The 26,327-nt window shown below is 48.3% G+C and overlaps 1 protein-coding gene across 1 annotated transcript; it reads left to right on the plus strand.

Moving 5' to 3' along the window:
- On the plus strand, positions 1 to 26,267 carry aadacl4 (arylacetamide deacetylase-like 4). Its single transcript, XM_073031782.1, has 4 exons — positions 1 to 322; positions 9,132 to 9,357; positions 10,438 to 10,501; positions 25,302 to 26,267. Exons 1-4 carry the CDS (start codon positions 146 to 148, stop codon positions 26,083 to 26,085), a joined length of 1,251 nt encoding a protein of 416 aa, XP_072887883.1. The 5' UTR covers positions 1 to 145; the 3' UTR covers positions 26,086 to 26,267.
- The last annotated feature ends 60 nt before the right edge of the window (positions 26,268 to 26,327 follow it).

Consider the following 26,327-nt stretch of genomic DNA (forward strand, 5'->3'; position numbering starts at 1 on the left):
TCCACAACTTCCTGTTCCTCCATTAACACGGGAGGTCACTCCCTTCACCAATAAACAGCGGCACCAAGGACACAGAGCGTGAGTGCTGGCCGAGGCACTGCTCTGTCCAGAAGCTCCCGGCCGGCCTTTAGCTTGACTTGCAGACATGGATCTGGTACTTTGGGCACTGACGATGGGCCTGGCCCTTGTAGTTGGCTTGTCTCTGCTGCTGGTTTCTGGGGTCATCTACACCGTCTTCACAGACTCGGTTCTGCCCGCGGGTATCCAGGGGCCGGGCAAACTCAGACTCATCTACGGAGTCCAGCTCGCCATTGGCACTCTGGTAAGGAGCACCGTGAACTCTGGCAAGCAGTTAGTGATCCAAGAGTCTTAACAGTTAATCACTCCTTTCTACCGATGGAAGAGACGGATTGCAAACACAGTCATCTCTTAAAGGGGAACTGCACTGAGTAAACGGGGAGCGTCCTATTGCCCCAACCCCGTGTGAAACCCCTGTCACTGTCCAGCCTCACTGCCTCGCACTGTTGTCCCTATACCTTTCCTACACTTGCTGGAGTTACAAGCTGAAAATGGTGAACAGGGACTGAGATAAACAAAAGAACAGCAATTAGAGCTAATTCATGTACAGAAAGAGAAATGTACAGAACAAATAGTGAATAGTTTACATTTATTATTCAGTGTCATGGTCTGACCAGAGGAGAGTGAAAACTTTACATTCTGACTGGAACTGTATGAAGAGTTAATACTTTCTGAAACATGTTGATTTTAGATATTGAACTGAACTTGCCAAGGTGAGTTAACGGGCAGTTCATGTCCAAAGCCAGTAAACGGATAAAGAGGTCATGTAGGCGTCAGAGGAGAGATAGATAGAAAGATACTTGATTGATCCTAAAGGAAATTACAGTGTCACAGTAGCATTACAAGTGCACAGATATACAAATATTAGAAGAGAAGTAAGGAAGAATAAAAAATAAGTTACCTGGAACAGTCTAACAGGAGGGGGTCATCGCTGCCCCAGGATGTAGGTTGACTCATTGTAGAGCCCAATGGCCGAGGGTAAGAATGGGGCAGTGCAGTTGTCTTGGAAGAGACTGAAGTTGTTGGAACCTGCAGCAACCAACAAAGTGCTGGAGGAACTCGGTGGGTTGAGCAGCGACCGAGGAGGGAAATGGACAGTTGACATTTCCCCCCCTCAGATGCTGCTCGAGCGTGTGAGTTCCTAAAGGCAGGTTCAGGGAAAGACGCATCTGCATGTGGCAGGGGGCATCAACTGATCCGTTAATACTGGGAAATTCATAGCATACCCCCGCTCTGAAACCGTTGGTAACAGTGAACACCGTTAATTTATAATTTATCCAGCATGTTGTATCCCTTTGCTAATCATATATGCAGATTTAGAAGTCTGCTTACAGAGGACAGGGTCTGTGCAGGAAGTGGGTGATTGGATCTTTCCTCCGTTCAACTTGCACTTTGCCTGCAAAATCTGGAGATTTGCCATATGTAACACCTATCCTCACTCCCTTCTCTCCCAGCTGTACACCACAAGGTTTCTGCCCTGTGTAACCCCTGTCCCCACTCCCTTCTCCAGCTCTGCACCTCCGAGTTTCTGCCCTGTGTAACCCTTGTCTCCACTCCCTTCTCCAGCTCTGCACCCCCGAGTTTCTGCCCTGTGTAACCCTCGTCCCCACTCCCTTCTCCAGCTCTGCATCTCCGAGTTTGTGCCCTGTGTAACCCCTGTCCCCACTCCCTTCTCCAGCTCTGCACCTCCGAGTTTGTGCCGTGTAACCCTCGTCTCCACTCCCTTCTCCAGCTGTACACCACAAGGTTTCTGCCCTGTGTAACCCCTGTCCCCACTCCCTTCTCCAGCTCTGCACCTCCGAGTTTCTGCCCTGTGTAACCCTCGTCTCCACTCCCTTCTCCAGCTCTGCACCTCCGAGTTTCTGCCCTGTGTAACCCTCGTCTCCACTCCCTTCTCCAGCTCTGCACCTCCGAGTTTCTGCCCTGTGTAACCCTCATCCCCACTCCCTTCTCCAGCTGTACACCACAAGGTTTCTGCCCTGTGTAACCCCTGTCCCCACTCCCTTCTCCAGCTCTGCACCTCCGAGTTTCTGCCCTGTGTAACCCCTGTCCCCACTCCCTTCTCCAGCTGTACACCTCAAGGTTTCTGCCCTGTGTAACCCCTGTCCCCACTCCCTTCTCCAGCTGTACACCACAAGGTTTCTGCCCTGTGTAACCCTCATCCCCACTCCCTTCTCCAGCTGTACACCACAAGGTTTCTGCCCTGTGTAACCCTCGTCCCCACTCCCTTCTCCAGCTCTGCACCTCCGAGTTTCTGCCCTGTGTAACCCTCATCTCCACTCCCTTCTCCAGCTCTGCACCTCCGAGTTTCTGCCCTGTATAACCCTCGTCTCCACTCCCTTCTCCAGCTCTGCACCTCCGAGTTTGTGCCCTGTGTAACCCCTGTCCCCACTCCCTTCTCCAGCTGTACACCACAAGGTTTCTGCCCTGTGTAACCCTCGTCTCCACTCCCTTCTCCAGCTCTGCACCTCCGAGTTTCTGCCCTGTGTAAACCTCGTCTCCACTCCCTTCTCCAGCTCTGCACCTCCGAGTTTCTGCCCTGTGTAACCCTCATCTCCACTCCCTTCTCCAGCTCTGCACCTCCGAGTTTGTGCCCTGTGTAACCCTCGTCTCCACTCCCTTCTCCAGCTCTGCACCTCCGAGTTTGTGCCCTGTGTAACTCTCGTCTCCACTCCCTTCTCCAGCTGTACACCACAAGGTTTCTGCCCTGTATAACCCTCGTCTCCACTCCCTTCTCCAGCTGTACACCACAAGATTTCTGCCCTGTGTAACCCTCGTCCCCACTCCCTTCTCCAGCTCTGCACATCCGAGTTTGTGCCCTGTGTAACCCTCATCCCCACTCCCTTCTCCAGCTCTGCACCTCCGAGTTTGTGCCCTGTGTAACCCTCGTCTCCACTCCCTTCTCCAGCTGTACACCTCAAGGTTTCTGCCCTGTGTAACCCTCGTCTCCACTCCCTTCTCCAGCTCTGCACCTCCGAGTTTGTGCCCTGTGTAACCCTCGTCTCCACTCCCTTCTCCAGCTGTACACCACAAGATTTCTGCCCTGTGTAACCCTCGTCCCCACTCCCTTCTCCAGCTGTACACCACAAGATTTCTGCCCTGTGTAACCCTCGTCCCCACTCCCTTCTCCAGCTCTGCACCTCCGAGTTTGTGCCCTGTGTAACCCTCGTCTCCACTCCCTTCTCCAGCTCTGCACCTCCGAGTTTCTGCCCTGTGTACCCCTCGTTTCCACTCCCTTCTCCAGCTCTGCACCTCCGAGTTTCTGCCCTGTGTAAACCTCGTCTCCACTCCCTTCTCCAGCTCTGCACCTCCGAGTTTGTGCCCTGTGTAACCCGCGTCTCCACTCCCTTCTCCAGCTCTGCACCTCCGAGTTTCTGCCCTGTGTAACCCTCGTCTCCACTCCCTTCTCCAGCTCTGCACCTCCGAGTTTCTGCCCTGTGTAACCCTCATCCCCACTCCCTTCTCCAGCTGTACACCACAAGGTTTCTGCCCTGTGTAACCCCTGTCCCCACTCCCTTCTCCAGCTCTGCACCTCCGAGTTTCTGCCCTGTGTAACCCCTGTCCCCACTCCCTTCTCCAGCTGTACACCTCAAGGTTTCTGCCCTGTGTAACCCCTGTCCCCACTCCCTTCTCCAGCTGTACACCACAAGGTTTCTGCCCTGTGTAACCCTCATCCCCACTCCCTTCTCCAGCTGTACACCACAAGGTTTCTGCCCTGTGTAACCCTCGTCCCCACTCCCTTCTCCAGCTCTGCACCTCCGAGTTTCTGCCCTGTATAACCCTCGTCTCCACTCCCTTCTCCAGCTCTGCACCTCCGAGTTTGTGCCCTGTGTAACCCCTGTCCCCACTCCCTTCTCCAGCTGTACACCACAAGGTTTCTGCCCTGTGTAACCCCTGTCCCCACTCCCTTCTCCAGCTCTGCACCTCCGAGTTTGTGCCCTGTGTAACCCTCGTCTCCACTCCCTTCTCCAGCTCTGCACCTCCGAGTTTCTGCCCTGTGTAACCCTCGTCTCCACTCCCTTCTCCAGCTCTGCACCTCCGAGTTTCTGCCCTGTGTAACCCTCGTCTCCACTCCCTTCTCCAGCTCTGCACCTCCGAGTTTCTGCCCTGTGTAACCCTCATCCCCACTCCCTTCTCCAGCTGTACACCACAAGGTTTCTGCCCTGTGTAACCCCTGTCCCCACTCCCTTCTCCAGCTCTGCACCTCCGAGTTTCTGCCCTGTGTAACCCCTGTCCCCACTCCCTTCTCCAGCTGTACACCTCAAGGTTTCTGCCCTGTGTAACCCCTGTCCCCACTCCCTTCTCCAGCTGTACACCACAAGGTTTCTGCCCTGTGTAACCCTCATCCCCACTCCCTTCTCCAGCTGTACACCACAAGGTTTCTGCCCTGTGTAACCCTCGTCCCCACTCCCTTCTCCAGCTCTGCACCTCCGAGTTTCTGCCCTGTGTAACCCTCATCTCCACTCCCTTCTCCAGCTCTGCACCTCCGAGTTTCTGCCCTGTATAACCCTCGTCTCCACTCCCTTCTCCAGCTCTGCACCTCCGAGTTTGTGCCCTGTGTAACCCCTGTCCCCACTCCCTTCTCCAGCTGTACACCACAAGGTTTCTGCCCTGTGTAACCCTCGTCTCCACTCCCTTCTCCAGCTCTGCACCTCCGAGTTTCTGCCCTGTGTAAACCTCGTCTCCACTCCCTTCTCCAGCTCTGCACCTCCGAGTTTCTGCCCTGTGTAACCCTCATCTCCACTCCCTTCTCCAGCTCTGCACCTCCGAGTTTGTGCCCTGTGTAACTCTCGTCTCCACTCCCTTCTCCAGCTGTACACCACAAGGTTTCTGCCCTGTATAACCCTCGTCTCCACTCCCTTCTCCAGCTGTACACCACAAGATTTCTGCCCTGTGTAACCCTCGTCCCCACTCCCTTCTCCAGCTCTGCACCTCCGAGTTTGTGCCCTGTGTAACCCTCATCCCCACTCCCTTCTCCAGCTCTGCACCTCCGAGTTTGTGCCCTGTGTAACCCTCGTCTCCACTCCCTTCTCCAGCTGTACACCTCAAGGTTTCTGCCCTGTGTAACCCTCGTCTCCACTCCCTTCTCCAGCTCTGCACCTCCGAGTTTGTGCCCTGTGTAACCCTCGTCTCCACTCCCTTCTCCAGCTGTACACCACAAGATTTCTGCCCTGTGTAACCCTCGTCCCCACTCCCTTCTCCAGCTGTACACCACAAGATTTCTGCCCTGTGTAACCCTCGTCCCCACTCCCTTCTCCAGCTCTGCACCTCCGAGTTTGTGCCCTGTGTAACCCTCGTCTCCACTCCCTTCTCCAGCTCTGCACCTCCGAGTTTCTGCCCTGTGTACCCCTCGTTTCCACTCCCTTCTCCAGCTCTGCACCTCCGAGTTTCTGCCCTGTGTAAACCTCGTCTCCACTCCCTTCTCCAGCTCTGCACCTCCGAGTTTGTGCCCTGTGTAACCCGCGTCTCCACTCCCTTCTCCAGCTCTGCACCTCCGAGTTTGTGCCCTGTGTAACCCCTGTCCCCACTCCCTTCTCCAGCTCTGCACCTCCGAGTTTGTGCCCTGTGTAACTCTCGTCTCCACTCCCTTCTCCAGCTGTACACCACAAGGTTTCTGCCCTGTGTAACTCTCGTCTCCACTCCCTTCTCCAGCTGTACACCACAAGGTTTCTGCCCTGTGTAACCCCTGTCCCCATTCCCTTCTCTCCCAGCTGTACACCACAAGGTTTCTGCCCTGTGTAACCCTCGTCTCCACTCCCTTCTCCAGCTCTGCACCTCCAAGTTTCTGCCCTGTGTAACTCTCGTCTCCACTCCCTTCTCCAGCTGTACACCACAAGGTTTCTGCCCTGTGTAACCCTCGTCTCCACTCCCTTCTCCAGCTCTGCACCTCCGAGTTTCTGCCCTGTGTAACCCTCATCTCCACTCCCTTCTCCAGCTGTACACCACAAGGTTTCTGCCCTGTGTAACTCTCGTCTCCACTCCCTTCTCCAGCTGTACACCACAAGGTTTCTGCCCTGTGTAACCCCTGTTCCCATTCCCTTCTCTCCCAGCTGTACACCACAAGGTTTCTGCCCTGTGTAACCCTCGTCCCCACTCCCTTCTCCAGCTCTGCACCTCCGAGTTTCTGCCCTGTGTAACCCTCATCTCCACTCCCTTCTCCAGCTGTACACCACAAGGTTTCTGCCCTGTGTAACTCTCGTCTCCACTCCCTCCTCTCCCAGCTGTACACCTCAAGGTTTCTGCCCTGTGTAACCCCTGTCCCCACTCCCTTCTCCAGCTGTACACCACAAGGTTTCTGCCCTGTGTAACCCCTGTCCCCACTCCCTTCTCCAGCTGTACACCACAAGGTTTCTGCCCTGTGTAACTCTCGTCTCCACTCCCTTCTCTCCCAGCTGTACACCTCAAGGTTTCTGCCCTGTGTAACCCCTGTCCCCATTCCCTTCTCTCCCAGCTGTACACCTCAAGGTTTCTGCTAGCTGCAAGATTCCCATCACCCCAGGCAAGTGGTAGAATTTCAGCTGCCGACGGGTGACAGGCCACTTGGCCAGGGAGCCCATTAATGTTGAGAATCTCCTTGATTCTCATGTGTACAGATGCCGGGGGGGTGGAGGGTTGTGTTAGAGCGGGAACTGTGCCTCTCTAAGTTTTTCCAGTCTCCCTCATTTCAAAGTTCAAAGTACATTTTATTATCAAAGTATGTATAAATTATATAACCTTGAGACTTGCCTGCTTACACGAAACAAAGAACTCCGATAGAACCCATTAAAAACAACAGAAGACCGTCAAAAGTTTAACAACTGAAGCTTTGATTAGATTGTCACTCTGGTGAGCCCAGAACTACAAGGTGAACAGGGTGACAGTTCTTTTTAAAGTGCCTTTAAACTTTTTCTTTATCTCTTCCTTAAACACAGCTAACAGTTCAAAGTTACTATGATGTACTCCAATTAAGTAATTGCCTGTTTCCCAACCTTCCTCAGCTCAGCTGGGCTCTGCGGTATGCCTTTGTCCCTTTTTAATCAGAATGAGACTTTACAATAAACTGTCTCAAATTTGTTCAAGGGCACGCTCAATGCCTAGTATAACTGAGATAAGACTAGTCAACAGAAGTAGAGTCAAAAACAGTATGTCCCAGAGCCCCCAGTCCATTAAATACAGAGGTAGGAGGGGGTGTAAATGCCCTCAAACCTGTCCCATCACTGCTTGCAATGGGAAATCTATTTTCAGGTCCCTGCATCCCCTGAGACCCTTAATATCCAATGCATGTTGATATCATTCTTGAATATTACTCAGCAACTGAGCAGTCTCAGCTCTCTGTCTGACAAAATTACACAGCTCCGTGCAAAACTGCAAGCCCCTGATCTTGGGGACATGCCTGTTGCTGTAAACCCTTCATCCATAGGCCACAGAATCCCATGAAATCTCCCATAATTCCTCCAAACAGAAGATGGGGAGTGAATTGTGGCTCTGAACGACGGTGTATGAACCGGAATCTCAAAGAAAGCCACGCTATAGCTGTTGTCCTTCCAACTCCACCTCTAGCATCATGTTCTGTCAAGACCCTGGGAAACGGAATGTAGTTTTGTGATCGTATGGGGTGCTGATCAAACCCTCAACAAGGTCAGAGGTTGATCCTGGACTCACATTACAGGCAGAAGGGACACATAGAGGATTCCCTGTGAGATTGACCGTGGGAAGTTTTCCGCAGAAGTGGGACTCTGCCGGTCGGAGAGAGGTGGACGGGACTGTGCTAATCACATCAGCAAGCCAGAGCTGGGGGGGCCTTGTCCAGAGAGCAGGACGAAGGGACGTGATTCACTCAGGCACAGGGGGGACCTTACTGAGAGGGGGATTAGTGAATGGAACGTTTGGAAGTCTAGGAAGGGAAATGTAGCTCACAAGCCCCAGGGAACAGTTTTGAGTTCCCGATTAAAAAAAAGAACATTCTTTGTATGTTTCCGGCTGCAGGGGTGGTAGGGCAAATGAACATCTGTCCAGCTGTAAAAATTCTTACAGAGGACGCTGGAATTGAACTCTGAACTCCGATGCCTGAGCTATAATAGCATTGTGGTAACGGCAGCTGATAGATACACTTCTATCAGCTCCCCCTTTGGCTACCAATGCCCCAGAGGAAACCGTCCAGTAGGTCCACCCTCTCCTTATAGCTAATACTGGTAAACCTCTTCTGCACCCTCTCCAAGGCCTCCACATCCCGCCTGTTAAGGGTGACTAGAACTGCACACAGTACTCCAAATGTGGCAGAACTAAAGTTTTATACAGCTGCATCATAACTTTCTTATTTATGTTCTGAACTTTGTTACTTCTTGGCGTTCTACCCCTCCACCTGCTTTAAGACCTACGCTCCGTCCGTCACAATAGACAGGACCTCCCAGTTGCCACCCACTTCAACTCTGCCTCTCATTCCCGTCTAGATATGTCCATACATGGCCTCCTCTACTGCCATGATGAGGCCAAACTCAGGTTGGAGGAGCAACACCTCATCTACCGTCTGGGTAGCCTCCAGCCTGGTGGTATGAACATTGAATTCTCCAATTTCCGGTAATTCCCTCCCCCTCCCTCTTCCCCTATCCCAGGTCCCTCTCTGCCTCTCTCCCCTTTCAACTTTCTGCTTCTTTATCTCTACAGTTCTTTCATGCTTATCCCCTCCCCATCCCCCCTTTATCTTTCCTCTGATTGGTTTTCCACCTGGCGCCTCTAGGCCCTACCCCCTCCCCTATCTCTATTACTGGGCTTCGGCCCTCTCTTCCCCCCCATTCCTGATGAAGGGTCTCGGCCCGAAACGTTGGCTACTCTTTTCCCACGGATGCTGCCTGACCTGCTGAGTTCTTCCAGCGTTGTGTACGTATTCTTTGATCCACAGCATCTGCAGTTGTATTTTTGTGCTTTAAGACCTACCTCCTCCATCAATCCCAGTTGCTTCTTCACATGCGTGATCCCAGCGGGATTTTGTTACCATTAAGACTGCTATGTAATTGCAAGTTATTGACTTAACTCCTCTTACCTCCCCCTCCCCCTCCACGCACGCCAAACCCCAGGGAAACATCATCCAGAACCTGGGCTCCAGAACTCAGATCGCGGCTGTCCGATACTTACGCAGAAAAGTACTCATGTTGTCGCTGAAGAAAGAGGCCGGGCTGGTTACCCAGGATGTGCGCTTTGACGGTGTACCCGTGAGGGTTTATCAACCACCGTTAGCAGACACCGGCAGGAGTCGAGGAGTCCTGTATTTTCACGGAGGAGGATGGGTGTTTGGCAGTATAAGTAAGTGTTGAAGGTGGTGTCCCCCCGAAACTCACTAGATTTGAAAGGTGAGCCATAACCCACAAGGACTGGGAGTGAGATCTGATGTGTCAGTTTTCTCGGTAGGCATGGGCATGATGGGCTGAATGGCCTTCTGTTTGTAAATTCTACCATTCTACGATTCACGTTCTCTGCAGTGGCTGACTTCACTCTCTCCCAGTCAGTATAAGGCAATTTCTTAGTGACATGGTGAAACTGACCGGAGAGATGTCTCGTGTCTTTTTTTGGCTCAAGAAAAGATTTTGCGCAACTCTCTCCCTTCCCATCCCTCGGCCCATTGCCCAGGCCACCAGCCACGTCCCGTCGGCTAATTTAATTGGCCACTTATCGCCGATGCGTCTGGAAGTGAAGGATCAGAGTTCAACCCAAAGTTGATTTCTCCTCAGCAAAGGATTGGCGGGAAACTGTTGTTAAAGGTGTCCGCTGTGTTTTAGTCTGTGACGCTGCAGCACAAAGTCCAGGCTAACGCCACGGAGTGGCCTTGCAGGAGTCAGAGATAGCTCCTTTCCACTGAGAGGAGAACCCAAACTCTGTCAGACGTTCACAGTGGGTGTCGAAGATCCCATGGCCTTATTTCAAAGTATGGCTGGGAAAGCATATTGTGGCCGTTATGGAAATGTGCACGCAGTTGGAAGGTAATTCACTGGTGGCAAAGCAAAGGGATGCTGCCTGGCTTTTAAGGAAACTACTTACACATCTATACATAAAAGCACCCAAAGGAATTTCAGTGACTCGGCAGTTTGGCTTTGTAGCTGAATTTAGTTCAATCTTCCCTTGGGATTCAACCCAGTCATATTCTCTAGAGCAGAACCCTCAGTTAACAATAGGGGTCTATAGCGTAAGAGGAACCCCTGCTCAATGGCTTGACTTGACAATGAAGGTGGGGGCAGGGGAGGGAGACCTTTCATCTCCTTGTTCTGATAAGGACTGTGCAAAGAGAACTGTGTCCCTAAGCCTTACCGTATTTATCCTGGGAGAACTTGATGCCAGTGCTGGTCTCACTAATCTGGTAACTGACTTGCACTGTACTTTCCTCCGCAGATGAGTACGACCACCTGTGCCGATACGTTGCCAGGGAAACGGGCTCAGTCGTGGTTTCTGTGGAGTGAGTATTACCCAGGGGAAGTTTCGCTTACTAGAACGGGCAGATTCTTAGCGTCGGCATCATCGCTGTGTCCATAGAGTTGACAGCACGCCTACAGGCCACAACTAGTTCAGTCTGAACGAGATGTTTGAGGGAGCGATCATCACCGCCACCCTCCCAGAAGTAACCTGACGTATCCGATTTATCACGCTGTCCTCCCGCTCCAGTGTTGCCCGTCGCTCCCCGTGGAGGTTTCACCACGTGCTGCTCAGGGTCACGCCAGATAGCACCGCTGCGTTCCGGCGACCCAGCTTCAATCCCGACTGCCGCTGCTGGAGTCGGGATTCGCATCCTCCTCGCGGCCCCCCGGTCCGTTCGGTTTCTTCCCACTTCCCCGTAACGTGTGGGTGGACGTACGGTGTAATGTCGGATTAGTGTGGATGGGTGCTTGCTGGTCAGTATAGACACAATGGGCTGAACGTCCAGCTCCTATGCTGTGCCGCTCTTTGACTATGACTTGCATCATGATAACCATTTTGCCTGAGGGCAGATCTGCTGTTGAATCACCATCTAAGCTGATTTTCATTTTGGAAGGAGGGTAAGGCCTCTCACTCTTCAGGGCCACCAGCCTATGTGCATCCTCCAACATTCCTGGGTACCCCCATCCTGCTGAACACCCCCCATTCATAATCCCCACTCATCCAAGTCTTGGCCTCTCTCCTCAGAGCCTGAAGTTCCTCAGCAGCTGTAGTTACTGGTGCCTCACTGTGAGAGTGAATCTGAGCCCTGGTAACTGTAATGCTTCTGAGAATTGTGGCTTGCTCCATTTTTTAATACAATTCAATCGCTGGCAGGTCCATCGTTTATTGTACCTCCCTGACTGTCCTGAGTCAACTTCTTCAACCACTCGAGTCCTTCCGCTGCAGATATTCACACTATTAGCTGAAGAGTTCTAGGAATTCGACCCAGTGACCACAAAAGAGCATGAAGAGATTAGGTAGTTTGAAGCTGAACTTGGCGATGCGGTTATCTCAGCTTCCGCAGCCTTCTTCACCTGTGTGTGGTACAGGATGATAGGTTTGGGAGGTGCAGTGGGAGGAGTGGTGCTGAGATGAAACCAATTGCCGGCATCAGTCAACGATTTCCTTAGACGTGAGGTGGGATGGTCTTCTAGTTCCTCCATGCAACAATTCCTCCCTTTCTGCATTGACTGCAGAGCTCTGTTCCACAACACATACCCCGCATATATTATTTTGTCTGTTGGATTGCACTCCCACCTCTCGATCCACTCCCGTTTTTTGCCTCCCTTCCTGTAATGTGCTCACTACTATCCAATTGCCCCTTCGCTGTTTCACTTGCCCACAAAAGCCAGTCTCTGCTCTGTGGCTTTCAACATTGCTCTTAATAACAACACACTGTATTTCTTCTGTTCTTGCACGTACTCTGTGGTGTTGCATCTGGTTTGATCTGTGGTAATTTACATCTAACAATATTTCATCTGATATCATGACCGGTTCATTGAGGTTGATTTTAGTGTTCCGTACAGTTAATATATATTAAATGGTAAAATGCTACTTTACAACACAGCATTACACAGGTTTTACTTACTAAGCATGGACTGAAGTCATAGAGAAGTACAACACTGAAACAGGCCCTTTGGCCCATCTAGTCCATGCTGCAACCATTTAAACTACCTACTCCCAATGACCTGCACTGGGATCATAGCCCTCAATACCCCTACTATCCATGCACCTATCCAAACTTCTCTTAAACATCAAAATTCAGTTCACATGCAGCACTTACTTTGGCATCTCTTTCCACATTGTCACGACCCTCTGAGTGAACAGATTTCCCCTTAAACATTTCACTATTCACCCTTAACCCATGATCTTTGGTTGTGGTCCCACCTGACCTCAGTGGAAAAAGCCTACGTGCATTTGCCCTATCTATACCCTTCATAATTTTGTATACCTCTATCAAATCTCCTCTTAATCTTCTACATTCTAAAGAATACAGTCCTAACCTGTAATGAGACAATGTTAAACTGAGGTTGTGCCACTAATCTCGAGGCAGCAATTCAAGCCCATGGGTTAGGGGCTTAAATGCTAACTCAAAAGTACTGCCACAATTAGGCCTATCCTGCAAAGATCCCTCTCATGCTCCATACGTTAATATGTCTACTACACCTTTTAGGTTGGATTTCCTGCAGAACGCACCTATTTACAGCAGCAACCCAGTGAAGAGTTTTTACTAATAAGTTCCTAAAGGACAAGATGTGTCTCTTTACTGTGGTGTACTGTTGGTATCTCTGGATTACCTGAGTACAACTTGCATTCAAGGTTCGTCAGCCACTATGTGGCCTTTGTGCTGAGAGAGTTTACCTCAAAGATATCCCAGCTAAATTATCATCATCAACAGGGCAAGGTTTGGTCTACTGTTTGATCTGGGTTACCACATTTCTAATTAGCACAGGCATTAGTGCATCCATTTGGGCACTGCATGGATTTGCCTATATCCCTTGATGCCCAGGAAACTCAAGAGAGCTCCATTCTAGGCTTCAGCTGAGCTCCCTGCTTCAGGCAGAACCTTTGCTTCAATAGTTATTGCACTGACATTTCTTTTCCAGATGCTCGTTATCCCTTATCTCTGTTACTAACTAACTACTCTACATCTCAGTGGTTGCAGTCTCCTCCTTGCATTCCTACGTGTCCGAGTTCCAGTCTGTGGAAACTGGATTTTAGCTAGCACATGCATTCTTACACATGCTGCCCCTTTACGATTGACAACAGCTTCTGGTTGCAGAAAATGGACAAGCCAGGAGGAAGCTGTGGGCACTGAGGGAGATGATTACCTATGTGATGCAATGAATACAATGAGCCTGGTGTATTTGCTCCCTATGGAGATAAGGAGAAGGATTACAGTATGGACAACAAGATAGTCAAAGCCCTTGCTCTTTGTGGTTGTTATTTGTCAATCTATCTTCCCTCTCTTCCTACATCCTTTCATTTGTGTATTCTGGCCTGCTGCGGATTCCGTAACTAGGGGAATGGGTAGAGTCCTCAGCAGCCATGAGTGAGAACGCCAAGCGGTGTGATCATCTCTTGGCAACCTGAGAGGAAATTGGAAAGGGAGGGAGAAACCAGGTTGCTCCACATCGGAACAAATGACATGAAGAGGAATGGGAAGGAGATTCTACTGACTGGGCAACAGGAGTTTGACTCGAAATTAAAATATAGGACTTCAAATGTCATAATTTCAGGCCTATTGCCTGAGCCCTGAGCAATTGACATGGAAGCATACAGATAGAGTTAGGACAAGTGTTGAACTGTGTCGCAATGTACTTTGCTGCTGCAAAAAGCTCATCTTCAGGGCTTTTAAGGCCAAAATACCATTAGACATGGGAGCAGAACTAGGCCATTCAGTCCATCAAGTCTGCTCCAATATTTGATCATGGCTGATTCATCATCCTTCTCAACCCCATTCTGCTGCCTTCTCCTTGTAACGTTTGACGCCCTGACTAATCAAGAACCTATCAAGCTCCACTTTAAATATACCCAATGACTTGGCCTCCATAGCCATTTGTGGCAATAAATTCCACAGATTCTCTGTCTTATGGCTAAAGAAATTCCTCTCATCTCTGTCCTAAAAGGATGGCCTTCTATTCTGAGGCTGTGCCCTCTGGTCCTAGACTATCCCACTGTAGGAAACATCCTCTCCTTGCCTTTTCTATCTAGGCCTTTCAATATTCGACAGGTTTGAATGAGATGCCCCTCCCCAGTCTTCTAAACTCCAGCAAGTACAGGTCAAGAACCTTCAAAGCTCCTCATATGTTAACTCCTTCATTCTTAGGATTATTCTTGTGAACCTCTCCTGGACCCTCTCCAATGCCAGCACGTTCCTTTTTAGATAAGCGGCCCAAAACTGCTGACAATACTCCAAGTGTGGTCTGACCATGTACACCCTGTATATTTATATCAATATCAATAAGAAACTTGGAGCAGTTCCAACAAAAACTGGGGTGAGTTTAGTACCCAAAGGGAAGGGTATGAAAGTTTAAGGATAAAAAATAGGCAAATAAAATACATGAACAGCCTTTTCATGAGCAACTTTCTTAAAGTATGAGAGGATTTCGATGGCAAGGAAGCAAAGGACCAGGTAACAATAATGTAAGAACAAATCCTCTAAATAATGAATTAAACTTTTTTCTTCCTCTTAGAGTGCCCATAACAAAACGGGATCAAAGTAATCATGCAGAGACGCAACAGGGCATACTGAAACACGAAACATCAGAATAGAGAATTAACCAAAAGATCGAGATGGAAGAGAGGAGATAGATCAGCAGTACTTAGATGGGATAACACAAAGGCAGGAGACAAAAGGTAAAAACTCTAAAGAAGATAGAAATAGAATTGACGGATAGAGATAGATTAATTAATTAATCATATATCTGTAAAATATCCTGATATCACTGTGTATATCAGGATATATCAATATATTTGGCTATAAATAGAAGTTAAAGGAATACTGGATCGAAGGCAAAGGCTTGCAATGACACCAAAAACCAGAAAAATCAAAGGTTTGGGAACACTTAATAATTCAGCAAAGAAGCATGAAGCCACTGATAAGGACATTTCAAATATAACTTTGGAAGTAACTTAACAAGAAGCACAAGATGTAAAGAGAAAAGATATTCAAAGGTTAATGTGGGTCCCTCACAGAATGCAACAAGGGAGGTTATATTGGAATAAGGAAATGGTAGCAAATTTAAACAAATATCTTTGTGGAAAAATTGACAGATATCCTGAAAATAATGGGGGAGAGGCAGGTCTAGAAAGAATGGGTTGAAAGAAATGTGCATTAGTTGAAAGAGTGCTGGAGAAATAAGTAAAGTTGAAAGCCATTAAGTTTTCTGGGACTTGTAAAGGTTTTAAAAGAGAATGGCACATGGTGTGGTGGATGCACTGAGTATCTTCTTCCAATCTTCCATTTGTTCCAATAGGCGACAAATATAACACCAGTATTTATGAAAACAGGGAGGGAGAAGACGAGGAACAACCAGAAATGTAATCTAATTCTGGCTGTCAAGAAAGAGTTATTTGATGAAAGGATAATCCAATATAACTCGGAGTCCTGCCATGTGCAGAAGTTCGCTGATGACACGGCCATAGTGGGGTGTGTCAGGAATGGACAGGAGGAGGAGTATAGGAAACTGATACAGGACTTTGTGATATGGTGCAACTCGAACTACCTGCGTCTCAATATCACCAAGACCAAGGAGATGGTGGTGGACTTTAGGAGATCTAGGCCTCATATGGAGCCAGTGATCATTAATGGAGAATGTGTGAAGCAGGTTAAGACCTACAAGTATCTGGGAGTACAGTTAGACGAGAAGCTAGACTGGACTGCCAACACAGATGCCTTGTGCAGGAAGGCACAGAGTCGACTGTACTTCCTAAGAAGGTTGGCGTTATTCAATGTCTGTAGTGAGATGCTGAAGATGTTCTATAGGTCAGTTGTGGAGAGCGCCCTCTTCTTTGTGGTGGCGTGTTGGGGAGGAAGCATTAAGAAGAGGGACGCCTCACGTCTTAACAAGCTGGTAAGGAAGGCGGGCTCTGTCGTGGGCAAAGTACTGGAGAGTTTAACATCAGTAGCTGAGCGAAGGGCGCTGAGTAGGCTACGGTCAATTATGGATAACTCTGAACATCCTCTACATAGCACCATCCAGAGACAGAGAAGCAGTTTCAGCGACAGGTTACTATCGATGCAATGCTCCTCAGACAGAATGAAGAGGTCAATACTCCCCAATGCCATTAGGCTTTACAATTCTACCGCCAGGACTTAAGAACTTTTTAAAAGCTATTATTAATGCTTTCTGAGATAGTGATTTAGATGCATATCATATTTTTTACTGAGTTAAGTATTGTATGTAATTAGTTTTGCTACAACAAGTGTATGGGACATTGGAAAAAAAGTTGAATTTCCCCATGGGGATGAATAAAGTATCTATCTATCTATCTATCTATCTGCACTCTATCAGCTCTCTCATTTCACCCACACCCCATGAGAACCACTCCACTTCCTTCCAGAGCAGGTTTGCCTGCTGTCCAAGTGCCTTCAACATCCCTCTGCAAAATGACTACTTTCACAAACAACCCATTCACAACCCCACTTCACTGACTAATTTCTCCCACACAGAGATGCCAGTCCATTTAGCGTGTCACTGCAGAAGTGCCAATGGCTTGTTTGCATCTCAGTTGATCGTTATAATCTCTTTGCACTTCCTCCAGGTTCGAAAGATTTTGCCATCCTTTCAGTGCCCCAGAGCTTCTGCTTCTGTTCACCATTTCCAACCAGATTGTTGAATAATTCATCTCTGTCCCAAAAGAAAGTGGCACAAAGACTTTACAAATGTTGAGCCTATGGTTCCCATCCCCGCCTCTGTTGGAACAGCAAGGAGCAAATATGATTAACAAAGTTATAATGACCAAATCCTCCCCTTGAGGGTTATAAGGAAGCCAGAAAAGAGCTCAAGAAAAGAATTAGAAAAGCCAGGAGGGGTCATGAAAAGTCCTGGTTAAGTAGAATTAAGGAGAAACCCAAGGCATTTTAAACATACATCAAGAGCAAGAGGATAACTAGACATAAGGTAGGACCACTTAAGGATAAAGGAGAAATCACTTGCTTGCATGCAGATGATGTGGGCATGCATTTAAGGAGAGAGGGGGTAATTTCCAAGGTGTGAGGGGCAAGTTTTTTTTACACAGAGTAGTGGGTGCCTAGAATGCACTGCCTGGGGTAGAGGTAGGGGCAGGAACATAAGAGACTCAAGAGACGTTTAGATGGACACATGGATATGAAGAAAACGGAAGGATATGGATGTTGTGTAGATGGAAGAGATTAGATTAGTTAGCAATTTGATTACTAATTTAATTGGTTCAGCACAAGGGCCTGTTCCTGTGCTGTACTGTTCTATGTTCTGTGTTCTATGCTCTAAAGTGTTCATGTAGGAAACTCCCTGTACCACATCTACAAGGAGCCATTCACAAGAAAGCAGCATCCATCATCAAGGACCCCCACCATCCAGAATAGGCTCTCTTCTTGCTGCTGCTATTGGGAAGATGCCATAGAATCATTGAATAATAGAACACTACAGCTCAGAGACAGGCCCTTCAGCCCATCTAGTCCATACTAACCCATTTGTCTGCCTAGTCCCATTGACCTGCACCTGGACCATAGCTCTCCGTACCTATCCAAGCTTCTCTTAAATGGTGAAATCGAACCCGGGTCTATCACTTCCACTGGTAGTTCGTTCCATACTCTCAAGAGTGAAGAAATTTATCCTCATGTTTCCCTTCAACATTTCACCTTTCACCATTAATCCATGACCTCTAGTTTTAGTCTCACCCAACCTCAGTCGATAAAGCTACTTTCATTTACCCTAACTATACCCCTATAATTTTGTATACCTCTAACAAATATCCTTTCATTCTTCCATACTCTGGGGAATGAAGTCCTAATCTTTACAACCTTTTCCTATAACCCAGGTCTTCAAGTCCTGGCACAATCCTTATATTATTTTTTCTGCATCCTTTCAATCTTACTGACATCAATTCCTGTAGATAGGTAGGTAGGTGACTAAAACTGCACACATACTCCAAATTAGGCCTCACCACAGTCTTATACAACATCAACGTAATATCCCAACTCTTGTACTCAATACTTTGATTTGTGGCTAATGTGCCAGAAATTTTCTTTATGAACTTATCTACCCGTGACGCCACTTTCAAGGAATTAAGAATTTATACACCCAGATCCCTCTGTTCTACCACACTCCTCAGTGCCCTACCATCCATAGTGCAAGTCTTACCCTGGTTTGTTCTCCTCACACTTGTCTGTATCAAAATTTCATCTGCTATTTTTCTGCCCATTTTTCCAGTTGGTCCAGATTCCAATGCAAGCTTTCATAGTCGTCCTCACGGTCCACTACACCAGCAATCTTGATGTCATCTGCAATAGATTGTTGATATAGATGACAAACAACAACAGACTCAGCACCAGTCCCTGCAGCACAACACTAGTCACAGGCCTCCAGTCAGAAAGGCAACCATTTACTACCAATCTCTGGCTTCTCCTGCAAAGCCAACGTCGAATCCAGTTTACTACCGCATCTTGAATGCCAAGCAATTGAACCTTCTTGACCAACCTCCCATATAGGACCTTATCAAAGGCCTTGCTGATGTCCATGTAGACAACATCCACTGCCTTGCCTTCATCAACTTTCCTGGTAACTTCTTGAAAAAACTCTATAAGATTGGTTACACATGACCTTCACACACAATACCATGACACCCCAGTCAGTCCCTATCTGTCCAAATACATGCCAAATATCTGTCATATCTCTAGTCCCTTAGAATACCTTCCATAACTTAACCCACTACTGATGTCAGGTTCACCAGACTATGACCTCATGGTTTAATCTGAGAGCCTTTCTTGAACAACAGAACACCATTAGCTATCCTCCAGTCCTCTGGCACTTCACTCGTGGCAAAGGATGTTTTAAAAATCTCTGCTATGGCCCCTGCAATTTCTGCACTTGCCACCCACAGGGTCTGAGTGAACACCTTGTCAGGCTCTGGGGGTTTATCCACCCTAATTTACCTCAAGACAGCAAAAACTTTCTTCTCTGTAATCTGTATACAGTCATGACCTCACCGCTACTTTGCTTCAATTTTATAGGCTTCATCTCCTGGGTAAATACGGATGCAAAGAATCTATTCAAAGCTCCCCCATCTCTTTTGGCTCCACAGATAGATGACCACTCTGATCTTCCAGAGAACCAGTTTTGTTTGTTGCTATCTTTTTTGCTCTTAAAATATTATAGAAGCTCTTGGGATTCTCCTTCACCTTGTCTGCTTGAGTGACCTCATGCCATCTTTTAGCTCTCCTGATTATCTTAAGTGTTCTCTTACATTTTTAAACTCCTTAAGTACCCCATCTGCTCCTTTATAACCAAGTGCATCGTTGCCAGAAAACCTGTTCCCAATACACACTTGCCAGATCCTTTCTCATTCCATCAAAATTGGCCTTTCTCCAGTATAAAATCTTAACCCGAGGACCAAACCTATTCTTCTCCATAATTAGCTTGAAACTATGATCACTGGATGCAAAGTGACACTCTACTTCTGTCACCTTCCCAGTCTCATTCCCTAATTGCACCCCCTCTAGTTGAATGAGAAACTTTGCTGAACAGTTTTGACAAGTATGGGAGTCCTGTCCCAGTCCATATTGTGGAAAGTTAAAATCACCTACTATCACAACCTTACGTTTCTTGCAACAGTCTGTGATCTCGCTACAAATTTGCTCCTCTAAATCCCTCACAGTGTTGGATGTTCTATAATATGATCCCATTAACGTGGTCATCCCTCGCTTCTTTCTCAGTTCCACACATATAGCCTCCAGTGACATTTTCCCTAACTAGTAATGGCATCCCTCCCCCTTTAATCGTGCCCGCTTTATCGTGTCTTAAACAAAGATACCCTGGAACACTGAGCACCCAGTCCTGTCCCTCCCGCCACCAGATCTCGCTAATGGCTATAATATCGTGATTCCACACGCTGACCTAAGCTCATCCAACTTTCCTACAATACTGGTTGCATTGAAATATACGCAGCTCAGAACATTACTCCAATCACGCTCAACCTTTCTATTTCTGACTTTGTATGGACGGATCTCTTGCCTTTTGAACAATGATTCCCACACCCCGCTCCTTAGATATCTGTTGTTTGCACATGCTTGCTGTCTTCTCTCGCTGCACTGTGAATAGTCCAGTTAAAGTCATCTCCCGCGTTCGTGCTTTAAGTGATGTAGTTGTGTACAGACACATTAGGTTTAACAACATCCTTATCCGCGAGTTCCACACCTGTACCGGCCATGATGCTGAGCTCTTCTTCCGCCGCCCCTTCTTTGTCAAGGACTCTCCACCCCGCACCGATGATCTCCTTCTCCCGTCCTATTTCAACCCTCCTATTCCTCCTGGACACCCCGCCCTACTCTTCTACCTGTTCAGGATCTTTTCATTGTGTTAATTGTCGACGGGATATCAACTGTCTCGACTTCACCACACCCCTCTCCAATTCCAACCTGACTCCTTTCGGTCACCCTCCTCACCATTCCTAACCTCACCATCAAACCCGCAGAAGGGCGGGCAGTGGGGGGGCTGTAATAGTCTAGTGGACTGACCTCTACCTTGCTGAGGCCCAGCGACAGCGGTCAGACACTTCCTCTTACCCCTCAAACAGGATCCAGGGCATTGTCTCCCACACCATCACTGACCTTATTAACCCTGAGGATCTCCCATCCACTGCCAGCAACCTCATAGTTCCCTCACCCTGCACCTCCCTCCCGTTTCTACTACCCAAGATCCATAAATCATCCAGGTAGACCCATTGTTTATGCTTGTTCCTGTCCCACTGAACTTATATCTCCATATCTCAACTCAGTTTTATCCCCCCTCCACCCCGTTCAGTGCTTCACTACCTATATACGTGACACTTCACACACTCTTGATCTTCTCAATGATTTCAAGTTCCCTGGCCCTGAGCATCTTATTTTCACTATGGATGTCCAGTCCCTTTACACCTCCATCCCCCACCAGGAAGGCCTCAAAGCTTTGTTTCTTTCTGGACACCAGACCCAACCAGTTCCCCACCACCACCACTCTCCTCTGTCTGGTGGAGCTAGTCTTCACTCTCAATAATTTCTCCTTCGGCTCCTCCCACTTCCTTCAAACAAAAGGTGTAGCCGTGGGTACTCGCATGGGTCCCAGCTATGCCTGCCTTTTTGACAGCTACGTGGAACAGTTTCCAGCCGACACAGGTGTCACTCCCCCACTTTTCCCCTGCTACATCGACGACTGCACTGGTGCTACTTCCTGCACCCATGCCAAGCTAGTCGACTTCCTCAACCTCGCCTCCAACTTCCACCCTGCCCTCAAATTTACCTGGCCCATTTCTGACATCCCCCTCCCCTTTCTTGATCTCTCTGTCTCTGGAGACAGCTTATCTACTGATATCTGTTATTAACCCACTGACCCTCAGAGCTACCTGGACTGTACCTTTACCCACCACATTACTTGTAAGATGCCATCCCCTTCTCTCAATTCCTCTTTCTTTGCCACATCTGCTCTCGGAGTGACACTTTTCATTCCAGAACAAAGGAGACGTCCTCCTTCTTCAAATAGCTTTCCTCCCTCCACCATCGACGCTGCCCTCAACCACACCTCTTCCCATTCACGCACGTCTGCTCTTACCCCATCCTTCCGCCACCCTACCAGGGGAAAGGTTGCTCTTTTCCTCACCTACCACCCCGCCAGCCTCCACTGGACGCACATAATTCTCCGTAACTTCTGCCATCTCCAACCAAACACATCTTTCCCTCATCCCCACTTCCTGCTTTCCGCAGGGATCACTCCCTACGTGACTCCATTGTCCATCCTCCCCACTGATCTGCCTCCTTGTACTTGTCCTTGCAAGCAGACCAAGTGCCTACACCTCCTCCCTCGCTGCTATTCAGGGCCTCAAACAGTCCTTCCAGGTGAGGCGATACTTCACCTGTGAGTCAGCTGGGGTCATCTACTGTATCCGTGGCTCCTGGTGTAGCCTCCTGTATATTGGTGAGACCCGACGTAGATTGGCAGACTGCTTCGTTGAACATCTATGCTCCATCCACCAGAAAAAGTGGGATCTCCCAGTGACCTCCTCTACTGCCCTGATGAGGCCACACTCATGTCGGAGGTGCAACACCTTATATTCCATCTGGGTAGCCTCCAACCTGATGGCCTGAACACCGATTTCTCATACTTCCGGTAATGCCCCCCCTTCACCATTCTCCATTCTCATTTCTCTCTCTCACTTTACTTCCTTGCCTGTATCACCTCCCTCTGGTGCACCTCCCCCTTTTCTTTCTTCCATGGCCTTCTGTCCTCTCTATCAGATTCCTTCTCCAGTCCTGTATCTTTTTCACCGATCAACTTTCCAGCTCTTTACTTCTCCACTAAACCCCCCCCCACCACCGATTTCAAAAATCACCTCGTGTTTCTTGCCTTCGCCCCACCTTCTTACTCTGACTCCTCATCTTTTCTCCCCAGTCCCGATGAAAGGTCTTTGCCTGAAACGTCGACTGCACTCTTTTCCATAGATGTTGTCTGGCCTGCTGAGTTCCTCCAGCGTTTTGTGTGTGTGGCTTGCGTTTCCAGCATCTGCAGATTTCCTCTTGTTAGTGATTATCTGCTCTGGCAGTTGATTCCCATCTCCCACAACTCTGTAGTTTAATCCTTCCACCTCCCCACCACCACGATACACCACTAACAAACCTTCCTTGCAAAGATACTAGACCCCCTCCAGTTCAGGTGCAAACCATCCCTTCTGTACAGGTTCCACTTCCCCTGGAACAGAGCCCAATGATCCAAAAATCTGAAACCCTCCTCCTGCACCATCTCCTTAGCCACGTGTTAAACTGCATGATCTTCTTTCTGGCCTCACTGGTGTGTGGCACGGGTTGCATTTGTGAAATCACAATCCTGGAGGACCTGTCCTTTAACTTAGCACCTCCCTACCCTTTGTCATTGGTACCAATGTGGATTATAACCTCTGGCTGATCATCCTAACATTTAAGAATGCAGTGGACGCAATCCGCGATGTCCCTGACCCTAGTGCCTGGGATACAACATGCCACCTTTGAATCTCACGCTTATCCACAGAACCTGCTGACTGTCCCCCTAACCAACGAATCCCCAATCACCACAGCTCACCTTTCTACCCCCTTCCGTTCTGAGTCACAGAGTTGGACAGTGTCAGTGACCTGACTGCTGTGGCTTTCCTCTGCTAGGTCACCCTCCTTAAAACTACCCAAAGCAGTATACCAGTTGTCGTGGGGTGTAGCCACAGGGGGTACTCTGCACTGGCTGTCTTTCCCCTTCCTGACTGTCACCCAGTTATCTGTGCACCATACTTTGGGGTAACTACCTTCCTGTATGTCTTGTCGATCAACCCCTCAGCCTCCTGAACGATCTGGAGTTCATCCAGTTCCAGCTCTAATCCCCTAAGATGATCTGAAAGAAGCTGCCACTGGATGTACTTCCTGCAGGTGTAGTCGCCAGGGACACTGGAGATCTCTCTGCCTTCCCAAGTCCCGCAAGAGGGCCATTCCATTAACTTGCCTGGCATCCCCACTTCTCCTACAGCCTCTGCCTCTCCTCGCCAAAGCCTCAACTCCCCACTTTAACACTGGCCCACTCACACAATGGCCACTCTCTTTAAACCTAATTTATTTTTATTGGCCCTTGCCAAGTGCCTAATTATACACAATCCAACATCTCCTCGGGAACTGTGGTGTGCAGAATGTCCTGACTGCCCCCGTTTGCTTCTTTTGAACTCTCCCGCCCACTAGGCAATCCAATGTCTTCCTGGGAACCGTGTGGCACACAGAATACGGAGCTACAGGAGCCTTGGGTCCCACACCTCCAGGCTTAGGAACAGTTATTACCCTTCAACCATCAGGCTCCTGAACCGGTGGGGACCACTTCACTCAATTCGACACTGAACTGATCCCACCACCTATGGACTCACTTTCATGGACTCTACAACTCATGTTCTCAGTACTTATCTATTTATTAGCATTTGTTTTATTTGTATTTACACAGTTTTCTTCTGCGTATTGGGTTTTGTGCGTAGTCTTTCGTTGATCCCACTGCATTTCTTTTTACCTTTGTGAATGTCCACAGGAAAATGAATCTCACGATAGTATATAGTGACATGTATGTATCTTGATAATAAATTTTCTTTGAGCTTTGAACACCAGTAAGGCAGGTGCTGCTAAGAGGAAATGTCAGTCTTGTGGAAATACTCTCTTGAACAAGAAGTATGTGGAAACATACTTTTCTCTTGGTTGCTGGACAAACGTACTTATTTCATGCAGTTGGGAAATAGTGGGCGGAGACATAGTAACGGTTAACACACGGGATGTTGTGAACACGATGAGGAACCTGTGAATGTCCAGTGGATAGAATGCAACATAAAGAGGGTGTATTGTAGAAGAGAGTTCCACGGTTGGAAGGGAAGGGAAGATTGGCTGCACAAAATGAAGGCCATCTATCAGCTCAGCAGTCTCTCGTTACCAAAGTATAAGGACATCGTTATTTGGTGCTAGTGACTGATTCCACCAATGGATTGGAACTAATACTAACCTTGTATGAGGTCTTGGGCAGTCCTTTAAAGAAACCCATCAAGTGTTGCATGTCATCCACAGACAAAACCATGCCATCATGTCTTGGGGATCTTATTGACTTTCATTCCCACTGATTTCTTCAGCGCTATGTTTCTGGATTAATAAAATAACAAACTTGAGTTTGCAGAGATCCGAGGTACACTCACTAACACAATGAATCACATTCCAATATAGATATTTTATGATCAATTTCTCCTCACAAATCATCTGTATTGTAAAACTGCTTCGCACTGGCATGTTAAGAACCTTTGACTGCCTGCCTCAATACCTTTGTCACTTTGCAAGGTGCAGTTCCTTTTACCCTTGGAAACCACCGTTCCTTATGGGCTCAGGCGGTTTTCTCTGATTTAGGTTTTCTCTGATTAGGCTACTGATTTAGATTAAACAATCAAGGAATCTAATTGCCTTTGCTACCCCCCCCACCCCGCAAACGATGGAGCCTTTGTCTCTCTCAGTCTCAATATTCCCTTCACCTATGGGCCCTCAATGGATTTTGCATATACCAATGGTTTAATCCTTTCCTGTTGCCTTATCCCAGGTACCGTCTTGCACCTGAGCACAGGTACCCCACCCAGTTTGAAGACTGCCTAAAGGCCACTCTGCACTTCATGAGGAATGCGGCGGATTACGGAGTGGACAACACCAGGATCGTCGTGAGCGGGGACAGCGCGGGCGGCAACCTAACTGCAGCCATCTGCCTGAGGGTCACTGACCTGGAGGAGACGGCAGGGCTGCCACCTCTCCGAGCCCAGGTCATGATCTACCCGGCCCTCCAAATGGTTGACTTCAGCCTCCCCTCCTACCAGCAAAATCAGTCGGTGCCACTCCTGTTCCGAACACGTATGATCTTCTTCTACCTGCAGTACCTGAACGGGGATTTGTCGGTGGCCGAGGAAGTGTTGAAGGGCCAGCATTTGTCTGTGCAGCTCAAAACCAAGTACAGGAGTTGGATAAGCGCGGATCTGATCCCTGACGATTTTAAAGCCAGAGGTTACAGCCCCAGCCCTCTGCTGGCACACGAGGAAGATGTCTTTAACCTTATTCAACCCAGCCTGGAGCCGACCTTCTCCCCTCTTCTCGCCAGTGACGCTGCCATCAAGAAGTTGCCGCCGGCATACATTCTGACGTGTGAGTTTGATGTGCTTCGGGACGATGGGCTGCTGTTCAAAAAGAGGCTGGAAGACAACGGTGTTCCTGTCACCTGGTACCACATTCCAGATGGTTTCCATGGGATGGTCAGCTTCTTCGATAACGGCTACCTGACGTTCCCATCTGGAAAACGGGCTGTTGATAACATCGTCGCCTTCCTCAAGGACATATAATGCATCTTCAATAGAGTGTATTCTCAATCTTTTTCCTTTGTATAGCAATATATATGGTGTAAAATTAATGTCTGATGTATTTTTTTCAGAGTCAACCTCTGGTTTATGTACTGTGATAGTTGTAATGATCTCAGTGGAAAGACTTCATTAGCCAGAAACATTAAGATTTGTGCTTGGTCAAATTGCTGGATTCTGTGGGTCTATACACATAATGGGGTAGCTACTCAACTCCAACCTGATGG

This window comes from Hemitrygon akajei, chromosome 29 (genome assembly GCF_048418815.1).
Source record: "Hemitrygon akajei chromosome 29, sHemAka1.3, whole genome shotgun sequence".
NCBI classification, from domain to species: domain Eukaryota; kingdom Metazoa; phylum Chordata; class Chondrichthyes; order Myliobatiformes; family Dasyatidae; genus Hemitrygon; species Hemitrygon akajei.

What these genes read in the sequence shown, in the direction of transcription:
- aadacl4 (XM_073031782.1), top strand. Translation starts at nt 146, where the DNA reads ATGGATCTGGTACTTTGGGCACTGACGATGGGCCTGGCCCTTGTAGTT. An exon ending in ATGGGTGTTTGGCAGTATAA is followed by an intron (nt 9,358 to 10,437) that starts GTAAGTGTTGAA and finishes TTTCCTCCGCAG; the next exon opens with ATGAGTACGACCACCTGTGC. An exon ending in TCAGTCGTGGTTTCTGTGGA is followed by an intron (nt 10,502 to 25,301) that starts GTGAGTATTACC and finishes GCCTTATCCCAG; the next exon opens with GTACCGTCTTGCACCTGAGC.